The sequence below is a fragment of the Sabethes cyaneus genome, chromosome 2, assembly GCF_943734655.1.
Source record: "Sabethes cyaneus chromosome 2, idSabCyanKW18_F2, whole genome shotgun sequence".
NCBI lineage: Eukaryota > Metazoa > Arthropoda > Insecta > Diptera > Culicidae > Sabethes > Sabethes cyaneus.
The window spans coordinates 236241634-236256396 of record NC_071354.1 but is presented as its reverse complement, the minus strand read 5'-3'; the positions used below and the strand labels follow the sequence as shown (position 1 = coordinate 236256396).

Sequence of the window (14763 nt, the reverse complement as noted above, 5' to 3'; positions counted from 1 at the left end):
GGACCACATCAACTTTCAGCAACAGTACGAAAAACCAACTCCCTTTTCAAGCTGGCATCTCTGCTCTGTATTTCGATTTCGAGCATCTTTGTTCCCACAAATGTCGACCAACATTTGAAAGGGGCGGATAAGCCAACTGTCAAACAGAACGAGTAAGAGTTCATTTTCCTATGCTGCTCCAGCAAAAAATAACTCTCGCTCGGTCTGTTTGACAGTTGGCTCTTCCGCCCCTTTCAAATGTTGGTCGACAAATGTTCCAAACCTTGTTCCAAACGTTCCGATTTCGAGCTATTCGAGTAGTAAGTAGTATGTAGATGATTTCTTTTAGAAAAATCTGGCATCTCTGCCTCGCAAACCGACTGCTCGATTGGTGCAACTGCGCCAATTGGGTCAACTGGCATCACGACCGCGACCGCTTATCGAGTACGTTTGCGTAGCAGTTTTGTAACGAACTTTAAAACAACGGTTTTTATATTTCAATCTATTGTTCTTGTAATATAAAAGAGTTTTTCCTCAAGAAAAGTTGCGCTGGAGGTTTTACTTTTGCCGCTTGTATCGAGTGTGTGTTGTATCTTTCGTAACGAGTTTTGTAACAACGGATTTTGCTCCGTTTAATTGTTCCGGCAGTAAAAAGTGGTTTACTGCAGTTTTTTACCCTGAAATAAGTTTCGATTTTGATGAAAAACTTGTATTATATTCTGACTCGTTATAACTGTTTCGAAAATGAAGACGATGTAAGTACAATAAGTCCTGTTTTGTAAATAGTTAACTTCAAATTTTGTTATTTGTTGATAGGCGGCAGAAAACACCTATAAAGGTGTTCCCAAAGGCGGCGCCTCTATCAAGTCGTGGAAATTCTGGCAACAAATTGCCAAGCGATCCAGTCCATGTCTACTGTCGGGTTCGTCCATTACCGTGCGAATCCGATCTGTCCTGTCTGCGGGTGGCCGCTCACAATATGGTCGTCTTAACACCGCCCGAAATTGCGATCAACTATAAGATTTCAAACCTCAAGGAAACCCAGTATCTGTTCCGGCACGTATTCGAACCGGCCGCAACGCAGCACGAACTGTACGCGACGGTTGCGCAACCGCTGGTTGAAGCGCTGATCCGTGGGAAAAATGGGCTGTTGTTCACCTATGGAGTAACGGGTAGTGGCAAAACGTATACCATGACCGGAGATATACAGCATCGCGGCATAATGCCGCGCTGCTTGGATGCCCTGTTCCGTACCATCTCCGATTATCAGGCGAAGAAGTTCGTTTTCAAGCCGGACCGGCTGAACGGGTTCGACATCCTGTCGGATGCGGACGCGATGCTCGAGCGGCAGGCCGAACTGCACTCGCGCATGAATCGAATGAAGCGGAAGGATACGGATCCGGAGCTGGCGTCGAAGGCCTCGGTCGAACCGTCCGAGGTTAGCGGAATCGATGAGGATAATATCTACTCGGTTTTTATTACATACGTTGAGGTGTATAATAATTGCGTGTACGATCTGCTGGAGGAAACGACTTTTCAGAAGTAAGGCTTGGGAAGCAATTTTGTTGGGAGGTTTATGTTATTTTATTGTTTTTTTTTAGGACAATGCAAAGTAAAATGGTTCGAGAGGATGGCAATCGCAACATGTTTGTGCACGGTGTTACGGAGATTGAGGTCAAAACGATGGAAGAGGCACTGGATGTGTTTGTCGTTGGGCAGAAGAGAAAGCGCGTCGGCCACACGATTTTGAATGCCGAATCCAGTCGGTCGCATTCGGTATTTACTATTCGCTTAGTGCAAGCACCCGTCGACAGTCAGGGGGAGCACGTGGTTCAGGACCGAGCAAACGTTACCATCAGTCAGCTGTCGTTGGTTGATTTAGCGGGAAGTGAGCGTACTAACAGGACCGGCAATACCGGTCAACGGCTGCGCGAGGCTGGGAATATCAATAACAGCCTGATGACGTTGAGGACTTGCTTGGAAATATTGCGTGAAAATCAAATGACCGGCAGTTCCAAGAAGGTTCCTTATCGTGATTCAAAAATTACGCATTTATTTAAGAATTATTTCGATGGCGAAGGCCAGGTACGAATGGTGGTCTGCGTCAATCCGAGGGCCGAAGATTACGATGAAACCGCACAGGTAATGAAGTTTGCCGAAATGACTCAGGACGTTCAGATCACCCGCCCAACGCCGGTGAAGGTCGACGTCGGTTTGACCCCGGGACGTCGCAAGGCACACCAAATCTTCAAGAAAGCTCTTACGGAACTGGAGAAACGCCATCCAGATGTCGCCGGTAAAGTAGACATTGACCTGGGATTGGTTTACACCCTGGGTTCGAACTTCCCGGAAATGAAAATGGATGAGCCCGAATCGCAGGAACTTATACAGGAACTCATCAAGGTGCTGGAAATGCGCATTTCTAAGCGAAAGTTACTGTGCGATGACTTTGATGCACGACAGAATCAGTTCCGAGCGAATCTGATGAAAATGGAGCGGGAAAATGTGGAAGTAAAGGCGGAAAATAATTCCCTGAAGGCTGCCTTGAACCACAAACAAAAGAAATTGGAAGAACTGGAAAAGCGCATCTCCCATTACGAGGGTGTAGTCAGCGAATGTAATCTGCGTAACTGTGCTTTGGAGGACCAAGTGCGAGAGCTGAGACACCAGATCAATCAGAAAACTCAGCAAATGAACCAGCTGAAAATCGACGGCGAACGGCAGGCGAAAAAGTACAACTCAAAAATGGCTGTCGAAACGAAAACAAGTCGTGAGCTGGAGCTGAGACTGCAGGGGCAGAAAAATAAACTGGAAGAACAGGTGCGAGAAAGGGATGAGCAGCTGCGGTTGGTTTCGCAGATCATTCAAACTCCGCATAGACGGCCTCGATCGAACAGCGTGGATCGGCTGGCGGCGCCGACGCCGGTTAGCAGTCAAAAATCAGTTGCTCCGTCCGCTGCAAATGGAGCAGCACCGATGCCTCGATCCGCCAGGGTAAGTATTCTCCTTTTTTTGTTTTATTATATAGATTTTAAAATTAAATTTCAATCATCTCTTTTAACTATATTCGTCCTATGGTATATTTAAAATATTTATGAGTGGTCCGAGTCCGATCTCCGGTCTACAAACTTGCCCGGGTTGGGTTTAATTCGTCGTAGTTGTAAGCTGGTCGGGTGCCATATTACTTGCTATGTTACCCAAATTCCACTGCTTTCCTATTTCACGTATTGCGTCCTCAGATGGAATTGGGATGCTTAGAAGAGTATCTTTTCTTTCTGCTTCAACCAGAATGGAAGAGATTGGGCAAGTCTTAAAAACTTCCAGAACCTTTTCTATAATTCTATAATACTTAGGTACTTTACTTTTTCGGTGACAATCCGTTTATCGAATCCATGCCGAATTCAGAAGTCGTCTCCTCCATTTCTCGGTCTTTGGCTGCCGTTCTCCAGTCGCCCCTAACACCCGCTGGTCTACCATCCTCGTCAATAGCGCTCATCCAACGGGTAGGAATATTGTTTTACTGGTCTTTTATCCGACATCCTTGTTACGTGTCCAGCCCATTGCTTGCAGGCTACGGGACCTCAGTTGGGTACGTAATCCGTAGAAGGCCCTGTTGGCAGCCGCTATCCGCCTTTTTACTTCACGGCTTACATCGTTGTCACATGTCACTAACGTACCAAGGTAAACCAATTCGTTGAGCACTTCAAAAGTATCTTTCTATCGCCACCGCACTTCCAACACCCGAAGAGTTACCACGCTCTCTACCAGCCACTATATACATTGTAAACCACTATTCTGACGCTTGATTTTGAACCATCAAGGCTAGTACGTATCAGCCTAATCAGTTTCGTTGGAAAACCATGTTCAAGCATAATCTGCCACAGCTCATTTCGTTTAACTGAATCGTACGCCGCCTTAAAGTCTATAAACAAATGGTGATTCTGCAAGTTGAATTCCCGGAATTTGTCGAGGATCTGTCGCAAGGTTTGGACATATGGTCCGTCGTGGAGCATCCCTCTCGAAAACCGCACTGGTGTTCACTAACAAAGGTTTCCTGCAACGGCCTTAGTCTGAGAATCAGGATGCCGGAGAGAATTTTGAGAATTGCTACATTCGAGTCGATGGCCTTTTTTGTAAATTGGGCATGTGAGGCCTTCCAACCAATCCGTAGGTAATAGCTCCTTAGTCCTTACCTTCAGTAGTATAACTTGATGGATTGCACGATACAGCCGTTCGCTCCCGACTTTCAAAAGTTCGGCGGGGATGCCGTCCTTTCCAGCTGCCTTGCCGTTTTTCAGCTCGCTACTTTTCATCGTTGATCGTTGTATTCTTGTATATTGGTCCTAATTGGATTCCGATTCCGGAGAGCAGCTCAGATATAATTAATGCGTGTCCCATATTCATGAAAGTTGAAGTAGTCGATCAACTAGTAGGTTTAATGCGGCAAACCAAGATGTGCATAATATAAAAACGCTTGGTACAGCTTTTTGCGTGATTGTTGAGAAGTTTTGCAGAAAAATGAACTTTGCTTCAACTAAGACTCCAAGAGTTTTCATTGTTTTAACCAGAGGTATTTGAATCTTGTTGATTGTAATAGCTCTGCCGCGTTTGCGATGTCTGAGGCATCCAGTACTGTCGGTCCTGTGCTGCCGTTCTCCAATCTCCCCGAACACCAGCTAAACGTGCATCGTCTTCGACAGCGCACACCCATCGGGGACGGGTTCTGCCTCGAAGTCTACGGCCTCTTCCTGGTTCTCTGCTGAAAATAGTTTTGACTACTCTTTCGTCGGGCATACGGGTCACTTGCCCAGCCCACCACAGCCTGCCCCATTATGCTACCTTTACTATATCAGCATATTAGTATACTTGGTACAGCTCGTGATTCATGCGTCTGCGCTACGCTCCATCTTCTATTCTGCCACCAAGTATGGATCGCAGAATTTTACGCTCAAAAACCCCAAGCACTCGTCGATCAGCTTCCTTCAGCGTCCATGATTCATGTCCGTAAAGGACCACCGGGAGGATTAGTGTTCTATAGAGCGTCAGTTTTGTGCGAATTTGCAAGCTACGGAATTTGAGCTGGCTACGTAATCCGTAGAAAGCCCGATTCGCGGCTTACATCGGCGTCACATATCACGAGGTATATGAATTCCTCCACTACTTCATACCGTTCCCCATCTAATTCCACCTCGGCACCAACACTACTTGGTCTCCCACGTTCCCTGCCAGCAATCAAGTATTTCGTTTTGGCGGTGTTAATAGTAAGACCCAATCTCGTCGCTGAATAGCAGGTTAGAGAGTGCATCCCCTTGTTTTAATCCATCCAACGTCACGAAAGCGGCTGAGGTCTCACCGGGTATTCTAACGCATGATTTGGACCCATGCAGCATCGCGCGAATCAGCGTAACTAGTTTCGTCGAAAAACCATGTTCTAGCATTATCTGCCACAGGTCATTTCGTTTAACTGAATTTTACGCCGCCTTGAAGTCCACAAACTTATGACCTGTCTGCAAGTTGTACTCCCGGAACTTGTCTAGTAACTGACACAGGGTAAACATCTGATCCGTCGTGGAGCGCCCCTTCACGAAACCCAGCTTGGTACTTGCCGACGAAGGACTCCGCTAACGATCGTAACAATGTACCGGTGGATTGCTTCATACAGCCGCTCGTTCCCCGCTTTTAGAAGTTCAGCCGGAATACCGTTCTTCCCAGCAGCCTTACCGTTTTCAGCTCACTGATTGCCTTCTTAACCTCGTCCTGTGTTGGTGGTTCCACAGCTTGGCTATCGCTTACAATTCTTACATCTTGTCCCTGGTGATCTCAGCGTTTAACTCTTCATTCAACAGTGTCTGAAAGCGCCGTTTTGTCAGTAAAAAGGTTGCCGGCACTATCATTGCACATTACAGGCATGTCAAAATTCCTGCCTCTCACCGTGCAGAACGCGCGTCGCGCCTCTGCGCCGGTGAGCACGTGTTCCTCGTACTCGCATTTTTTAGACGATGGGTTCTTTTTTCCGCAGCTCCAGTCTCTATGTACCTCTCTCTGTTTTGATGCGTTGTCGCAGTGAGCATGCGACTCCTGGTCTGGTTCTTTTCATCTGTCATTCTCTGGCATTCGGCATCAAACCAGCTATTACGCTGTTTTCCACGCGCTGTGTCTACCACCTCTCTCGCAGCTGTTTCCATGGCAATTCCATTCAAATTTCAAAGACGAATCCTGCAACTATTTTCCGAGTTCTTTATCTCCATCTTGATCCTCGGCGATGGCATCATAATCAACGGCGGAAAGTGCCATCATTTGCACTCGAGATAGTGAGTCCACAACCACGTTGTTTTTTCCACTTATATGGCATATGTCAATCGTAAACTGTCGTTCCTCATGGGGCAGATGAAGAGATGAAGAATGTGTTCCAAGTGCATGTGTCAATGGCTTGTGATCAGTATAAATTGTGAATTGACGGCCCTTTATCATGTGACGGAAATATTCTACAGCCATCTTCATGGCAGTCAGCTCTCTACCAAATGTCGAATATCTGTTTTTTTTTTAAAGCAGAGGAGCGTTTGGTGCGAAAAATGTTGACAGAATACTGGGAAAGTTTCGATCTGCTGCTAAAAATATTGGGTTATGTGGCAGTGGGACTCCAACCTACAATTTCTCGATTAGTACTCGATTGCTTTACGCATTTAAACTATACCACACCCATGCCCAAGCAACAACGTGAGTTTTATTGTACTCTTCTAAAAATCAGGAAGCTTCACCGAAATGGCAGCCGTTGCAGCTGATGCTGGTTGCTGATCCATTATAAGCGGCAGGGGAAACAATATGGCGTCGGTCGAATTTTGGATGCAATGTTTTACTAAATTCGCGAAATTATAAATCGCTAGATTATTTAATTTACACGTAACTGAAAGTCTGGTCACCACTGTGGGATCTGTATTGAGAAAACGAATAAAGCACGGTTTGTTATCAATATTTAACGAGGTTTTTATTCGACCGAGACTTTAGCTTGTGAACGCTCGCGACGCTCAATGAGGTTTAAAAAGGTGTGGCAGATGAAGACATTTGATGGTATTAGTAGCGAAAAATCAGAAAACGACGTCAAACTACAAAACCGCGTCGGACAATGGGGTTTGTTTTTGGAGTTTGACGTCACGCTTCATCGTGATTGGTTGATTTACGATTTCACCCACACCATGATGAAATTTCTTCACTGCACTAACACCACTTAACCAACTTTGCCACACCTGTATATACCACATTGCGCGACGCTAGCTTGTAATGATATCAGATATATCGTTTTACATGTATGTGTGAACCCAATAAAGAAACAGGGGTGAAGTCAGTCACCACAGATTATTTTCTAAAAACTCCTCGCGTCGTTCCTGGAAAAACGACCTTCTGCCTTATTGAGCAGGTACTCACGCTTACGACGCCGATGGTTTTTTTTTCTCTGCTGCTCGTAGCTCTTTATATCGTTCCCTGCTTTGACGTGTAGCCGCAGTGAGCATGCGACTCCTAGCCACGTTCTATTCATCTGTCACTCTTTGGCATTCTTCATCAAACCAGCCATTTCTTGGTCGGCTTGTTCCGGTGCCCAATAACTCAGTGGCTGTGCTTTTTAACACATCATGGACACGCGGCCACTTCGCATCCAAAGTGTCTTCATTCATGTGTTATTCAATTCAAGCTTCTGAGCATATTCTGTGGCCATGCCCTGAGCTGATAGTCGCTAGATGCTTAGCTAGACGCATAGTTCTCTGGCTTCTGGAACTTGTCACGCTTGACAGCCTAGTGCAAATCTTTCATACCACTAGGTAACGATCAGAATCGATATTGGGCCCTGTGAAGGACCTGACATCCATGACGTCAGAAAAGTATCGACCATCAATTAAGACATGGTCGATTTGGGAGGACGTTCTAGGCGATTTTTCAGGCCGTTATCATTGGTCGTCGAGTGAAGGCGCCCTTTTCCAATGATTAGGCGGAAAAACTATTCCCTTCCGACTAGAGAGCCTTAGAGAGTCGCCACCTGAAACAAATTATCTAGCAACAATGCAGCTGTGTCTGTCAGTGTTGCCGCACGCACAGATTATTCTGTGATCAACAGGCATTTGGAATAAATAACTTTTATATAATCTGGATATGTAATTCCTTTTCATGATAATTTTACCACAGTTATTGGTCGTACCGTAAATAGTTATGCTGCTGTTGTCTGTTATTGCTAATTCTTTTGAGAACCAGCGATTTAAATTAAAGATTTCGAGTTTCTCGATGCTATATATAAAAACAACATACTAGAGGAATTTTTCTCTGAAGCTTTTATTTTGAATAATACATAAAAAGCTGCTAAAAATTCAAAAAAATCTACTCAAAAAATGTTCTTGATTTGAGATTGCGTCTCTCTATCTGTAACAGGCTCTCTAGTCGTTACTCTTTTTAGGGCTCTCTAATCGGTGTTTTGACAAGTCTCCTGATCGATTGGACTTACTTTTGACAACTGATTCTGTTCGATTGGAATTTTCGGTTTAAGATGGCGACTCTCTAAGGCTCTCTACTTCCGACCTATGCATTCGTATCCCCGATGATGATTTTGACATTATGTTTTGGGCACTCTCCATATGTTTTATCAAGGGATTAATAGAACGATCGGGTTTGTCGTTCCTTGGTGCGTATGAACTGATCAAGCTATAGCTGAAGAACTGAAGAGCTTTCCCTTGACCCTCAACAGGCAGATACGGTCTCTTGCCGACATTATACACACGAATAATACAAACGTGCCAAACCCCGTAACCCTGGCTACCGCTTGATTTGGAAAATAACAAATCAAGGCAATCGGGGGTGAAAATTTTCACTAATTTTTCAAACACTTTCGTTGAGATAGGATTGTTGTAAATTTGCTCTGCTTAAGATTGTTAAAATAAATTACTAGTTATTACGTCTTCTTCTTCTTCAGCAGCATAGAGCCGGGGTGGCTCGTGCTGTTTCAAGCACTCGTCTCCATTCAACTCGGTCTTGGGCCACTCGTCGCCAATTTCCTAGTCGTCTCAGAAGTCGCAAATCGCCTTCGACCTGGTCGAGCCATCGTGCACGTTGGGCCCCCCTGTTCCTGGTGCCGGTGGGGTTGTTGAAGAGGACTGTTTTCGTCGCACTGTCGTCCGGCATCCTTACGACGTAACCGGCCCACCGCACAGTGGTCCCATTGGTATCAGAACACGCGTTTTTTAATTGCGCCGAAATGGTTGATTATACTGGTTAAGTATGTTCAGAGAAATTTCTCAGCGTTAAAAGCTCTTTCATATGGCATGAACGATTATTTGATTAATCCCCCTAAAAGTTAGATAAAAAATTTATTTTTTGAACAGTAAGAGATACAGCAAAACAATGTTCTACAAAATTTTTGAAAAGATTATTATAAAGAACTTTGCCAAAGAAAGTTACCTTCTAGCTATTATAGTTTTAGAGATAAAGGACAATTTTTGTGGAGACTTTACAAAAATCAATTTTTTGACCACAGTTCTTTCTACAGTCATTATACGCATTAGACATGTTCGGCAAATATTTTCTAACAGTCAAATTACATACTTGTGTAGAATATAGTAACTTGCTATCGTAAATATTTGCGGAGAAAATTAGAGTTTTCGTTTAAAAATTAACCAATTTCCAACAGCAATAACTCCCAAACATGCAAATATATTCAAGCCATTTATTATCCATGTGAAAGTACAAGAAAAATACTAAAAAATGCAAAACAAATTAGCTTGACCCTGGCTATCCCTCTACCAAAACACTCGCATTGAAAATTGTTACTCGGTTGAATTTAATATTTAATAATTTAAAACCGCGTTATCCCGATCAAGTAAAGTATGCAAAATAAATTATGAAAATGTGTAATCCAAGCAGCATGGATTATTTGTAGAGAAAAAGATTTTCAAAATTCGTTTTTGGATGAAATTTGATTACTGCAGTTCGAGGTGTACGAATTTCGAAATGTATTTGAAGATTCTTCATCCTCACTATCGCTATTATTGTGCATATCATATGTACTGACCATCAGTTGCAGTAGGTACATCTTCAGAGGACATGGCGTTTTCGTTATTTGGTAGTTCCCTCATGCTAGAAATTACCGGATCAGAAGATTCTAACCTGGCGGGTGTTGTGGGTTCGAATCCGGTTGTAATCTTAGATTACAGCTTGGTTCGACTCATGCACCTTCCAGTATTGGACAAAAGGTAGGAGTCAAAATGACTACTTGTCAAGCATAGCTACCAATACCCCCCCCCTTCCTTTCCGCTCTTCCCCACCTTCACCAAAAAATTTTCATTTCTTTCCCTACCGTCCCTTCATCAATTGTAGACCCATCGTTTCAAAAAAAAAAAATATTAATATATATGTATGACCGCATTTCAAGGTCAAGACTAAAAACTTGAGATTAGTCTAAACTTCTTTATAATAATCTTTTCAAAAATTTTGTAGAACATTGTTTTGCTGTATCTCTTACTGTTCAAAAAATAAATTTTTTATCTAACTTTTAGGGGGATTAATCAAATAATCGTTCATGCCATATGAAAAAGCTTTTAACGCTGAGAAATTTCTCTGAACATACTTAACCAGTATAATCAACCATTGAGGCGCAATAGGACACCGCCTCCAGTTTCTGATAATAAATAACAGAAGTTGGCGCAAGTGTTTCATCATGCGCCATGCGTGAGAGTATGCTTGAAACTATCAATGTTTCCATGTTGAATACAACAGATGTCGTTACCTCGTAGCGCATAGTGTGAATGTCCGTAAAAGCTGAATTTTGCGCGACAATAAATTTACTGAAATCAACACCCTTATTCTCTCATGCATCTCAGTTTCTTTTGTGTTTATCGCTAATCGTAATATAACGTTTGACACCTGAACCAAAAAATAGTTGGTAAACATTGTTTTTATTTATTGCGTTCATGTTGCGAAATTTAATTTTTTCGAATTGAAATGTCGCAAACATACTTTTCATAAAGCCCTATAAATGTATCTTTATAGGGCTTTAGCTTTTTAGGGCTCTCGGATGACTGGTAGTAAGATGCTATGGAGAGGTATAGGAAATGTTTGTTTTTTATCAAAATTAGGCAGAAATCATGAAAATTAAGTATAACAGAATAACTGAACCACAAATAAAATATGATTAGTGATTGTTTTTCAGGTAGGTAAACATAAATAAGTGAGAAATTTTGATTTTACTACCACTAGAAAAGCGCCATCTCTTGAAAAGCAACGGTTCGTATGGTGTCCTATTAAAAAAACGCGTGTTCTGATACCAATGGGACCACTGTGCAGCGTTTTGATCTATTGTGATATCATCCAGGTATTGTTCCGCACTTCGTTATTTTGATGTATCGCTATGAAGTGAGCTTCCGTGTTATCTGTGTCGATGTTTTTCACCCCTTTTTTCCTTCTTCGTTCTACTTTTCAACCAATCTTCGTCTAGAGCCAGGAAGTGCGGAGACCAATTAAAATTTGTCCTTGGGCTTCATTCGCACCTCGAGCAAGTATCACTAATATCACATGCCCTGGTAAGAGGCTTCATCGTTAGTAAATGCAGTCGGGAATTCAAACCCATCGGGAAAAAGTTGGGAATTTATCGAAAGTTGCTCTAAATCGTGAATTTATTAATTTACGTGCTAACGGCCAACGTTCATTGCTAAAATATTTCTTAGAGGCAGGGATGGTTCGATCACTTTGACTCAATTTTGATTAATTTGACAGTGCCATCTCAGCCGAGCAAAATTTGACAAAATTATATATGGGACATTTGTAGAACTAGTTATTAACTACAATTTTACTGAATAAAGTTTTGCCCAGTAAGAATTTCCCGTTACCTATTAATATAGCAATTACTAATGAATTATTCGTTTTTTTCCCTTCCAGGGCGTTCCAGTAGCAAATCCGCGTCATCGTCGCTCCCGGTCTGCCGGACCGGAACGCTGGCTAGAGCATCGCGCTCCGAATCCCGTCCCGCTGGGAACCATTTTCCAGCCGTACTACAGCGATCGCAAGTCGGTCACCAAGCTGAGCGACGCCCGCGACGTAACGAATGCAAAGGCTTCCAAGTATTGTTTGATTTCACAGGAAGCGGACACCGAAGGCGAAGTGGAAACGAAGATCTTCAAGGGGGACGTTATTCCCACCACCGGTGGAGGCGCTCAGGTTATCTTCAACGATGTGGAATGTCTGAAGCAGTTTTCGCCGACGAAATCACCCGCCAGGCGTAAGCGAACGAGTCCCGCTGCAAGCGCCCCTCCTCTCGCGGAAGTACAAACTACAAGCTCAAAGTGTAGTACGGCGATCGAAGGCCACGGAGGAACTACCCCTAAAAAGCCTAAGTATTAAAACTCAGCCGTTGTAAATAATATTTACGATATCATTTTTTATTTGTCGAGTCGAATCAAATACACGAATGAAGCAAGGAAGAATTGAGTTTACTTAACAGGCCAGTTAATCTTTTGTTCAAGTTCCTCATTCTTGGAATAGGAATCTTTTAAAATAGTTTCAGCTCTTTCCTCCACTTCTTTTGCCGGTGAATCGGTTGACTCCTCATCTTCAGCTACGGCTTCTTTTCCGTCATCCTCTCCCGCAGTTTCTGATCGAGCGCAGCTCGACTGTCCATCGTCCTCCGCATCTTTATTCAGCTCCGCCTTCTGATTGAATATTTCCACCAAGTTATACTTCTTCAGTTCGTAGTAATGCGGCACAACGCTAATCATACACATCCCCTTGATAACCTCGACAATGACCGCCAGGTCCGGCCGTTTCAGGTTCGTTTTGTTGCGCGGATTCTTTCCAACGATAATCCGAGCCAGTTCATTGATTACCCGCGTCCGGTCCAGTGAGTTATTGTACCGCCGGTTGAAGATGATGGCAAAACTTTTCGGTTCCTTCAAAAAATACTTATCGAACAGCGCACCGGCCGTATTCATAATATCCATCAAATTAGCTTTGGTAACGGCTTCGATAGGCAACATACGCAAAATGTTGCGGCTTTTCTGCTGCTTAGTTTCCACCAAATCGTACACAATCTTCAGTGCCAGTTCCCGCGGGTTCTCCAGAGTAGTTGTAATAAAGCAGCAATTGTTCAATCCCGTTTCCACCGATTGAAATCGAAACTGTCGCTTCCCTTTGCGAGCCGCTTCTGCTTGTTTGGCCACCTGATCGGAAATATCCTCTTCCTCCTGCTCCTCCTCGTGATCAGATCCACTGTTGGCAGCCTCTTTTTCGGCATCGTCACCCTCCACCTTACCGTACAGTTCATCCGCATACTCGTTCAGCAGCCGGTAGCTGTCCCGAAGGCAGTCCCGTTCCTGGTAGTTACAGGTGACCATAAAACCGCGCTGGCCAACTTGCAGACTGCCCGTTCTACCGGAAGGTTTTCTCACTTTTTTGCCTTTACCGTAATAGTTCGAAGTGCCTGGTTTAGCTTTTTTTGGCCACATCGGGCCGCCGCTTCCGTCTTCCATCATGGCACGCTTCCCACTGGTAGCCATTGTGACTTTAGTAGACAGAGGGGACAGTTAGAACAAAAGTTGCGTTCAGTTATTGTTCAAATTTAGGTTTTAAAGGTTTTAAAACCACGCACCGAAACTTGGCGTTGGCGTTCCTGTTTACTATTTTTCTGTCAGAAGAAAAAACAAAAACTGAAATGAAAATCGTCTTAAACTGTTACGGTGTTACCGTCGTTACTCAGTGTTACTAAAGTTGACCAATGTGATGTGACCAAAATCCACAAAATGCACAAAATGCTTCCCAAGTAACATTTACAGGCTGATCAAACGCTTTTATAGCTGTTTTTATTCAACCTGTGGCTGATCTATGGCTTAGGTTTAGAAATAAAAACCTTTTTTCAGCTCTTAAACATCTAAATCTGGTGATTTTGTCGGTTTTGTAAAGCTTCAGGCTAATTAATACATGCTTTGGAAGCAGCAATGAAGCTTAATAGAAACTTTTTTGAGCTTTTAAATAGCCAATTTGCTCAATGCTGTCAATTCTACTTTTAGAACGAGACAAGAGGATAGACACCAGACAAAAACCACAAAACAAACAAAAGCGAAACTAACCTTGGCACCTAGTGAATAATTGAAAATAAAACTTTAGAACATCATGAAGTGCAAGTACAACTCGTATAACAATTCTTTTGAGGAAGCGACTCCCCCAAGTAACATTTTGGGTTTTATTACACTCTTATGATGGCATTTAAGACCAAAATTAGTCATGAAGACTACCATACGAGTACAATAAAACTTACATTGTTGCTTGGGCCGTTTCCAACTATGTGCCCAATATGTAGCAGAACGCCTCCAAACTGCTGCTGATGTATTACTAGAACGTACGTGGACTCCTAACCAAAATCGATGACTTTTTCATTGCTGTAACAGAGTTGAACTTCGGTATAGTCGTTTTAACGGAATCCTGGCCGAAGGAGAAAATTCACTCGCAATTGTTACTGGAAAACTGGTCAAAACATTCTAGATCTAATCACTACTTAGGAGCGCTGCAGTAAAATAAACAGTACGTCTAGATATTAAATGACTCGAGCTTTATCGTACTCTACTAGCGATCTCTCGGTCGGTGTAATTGATTTTTCTAACCGCGACGCCATAAGCATGGCACAACAAAGCACTCACTGCACGTTAGGGTTAGAGGGATCTCCTAGTTTCCTTCATCTACTTGACATACTATTGCTACAGAAATTACTCAAACATCTGACACATTTAGTCTACACAAAAACATGGAGTTGATCAATCTTCA

At 43.2% G+C, this 14763-nt stretch overlaps 2 protein-coding genes across 3 annotated transcripts; one reads left to right on the top strand and one right to left on the bottom strand.

Annotated features, from left to right (window-relative positions):
- Nucleotides 1–680: 680 nt before the first annotated feature.
- Nucleotides 681–12423, top strand: LOC128734582 (kinesin-like protein KIF23). Of its 2 annotated transcripts, XM_053828849.1 has the most exons (4): nt 681–734; nt 796–1521; nt 1581–2973; nt 11890–12423. In XM_053828849.1, exons 1-4 carry the CDS (start codon nt 724–726, stop codon nt 12349–12351), a joined length of 2592 nt encoding a protein of 863 aa, XP_053684824.1. In that variant the 5' UTR covers nt 681–723; the 3' UTR covers nt 12352–12423. The 2 variants fall into 2 exon arrangements, 1 of the variants encoding a protein (XP_053684824.1); XR_008411982.1 differs by lacking the exons at nt 681–734; nt 796–1521; nt 1581–2973 and adding an exon at nt 10974–11164 and having other exon boundaries at nt 11890–11997.
- On the bottom strand, nt 12370–13603 carry LOC128734584 (THUMP domain-containing protein 1 homolog). Its single transcript, XM_053828850.1, has one exon. The coding sequence runs from the start codon at nt 13500–13502 to the stop codon at nt 12441–12443; it is 1062 nt and encodes a 353-aa protein (XP_053684825.1). The 5' UTR covers nt 13503–13603; the 3' UTR covers nt 12370–12440.
- Between the last annotated feature and the right edge of the window lie 1160 nt (nt 13604–14763).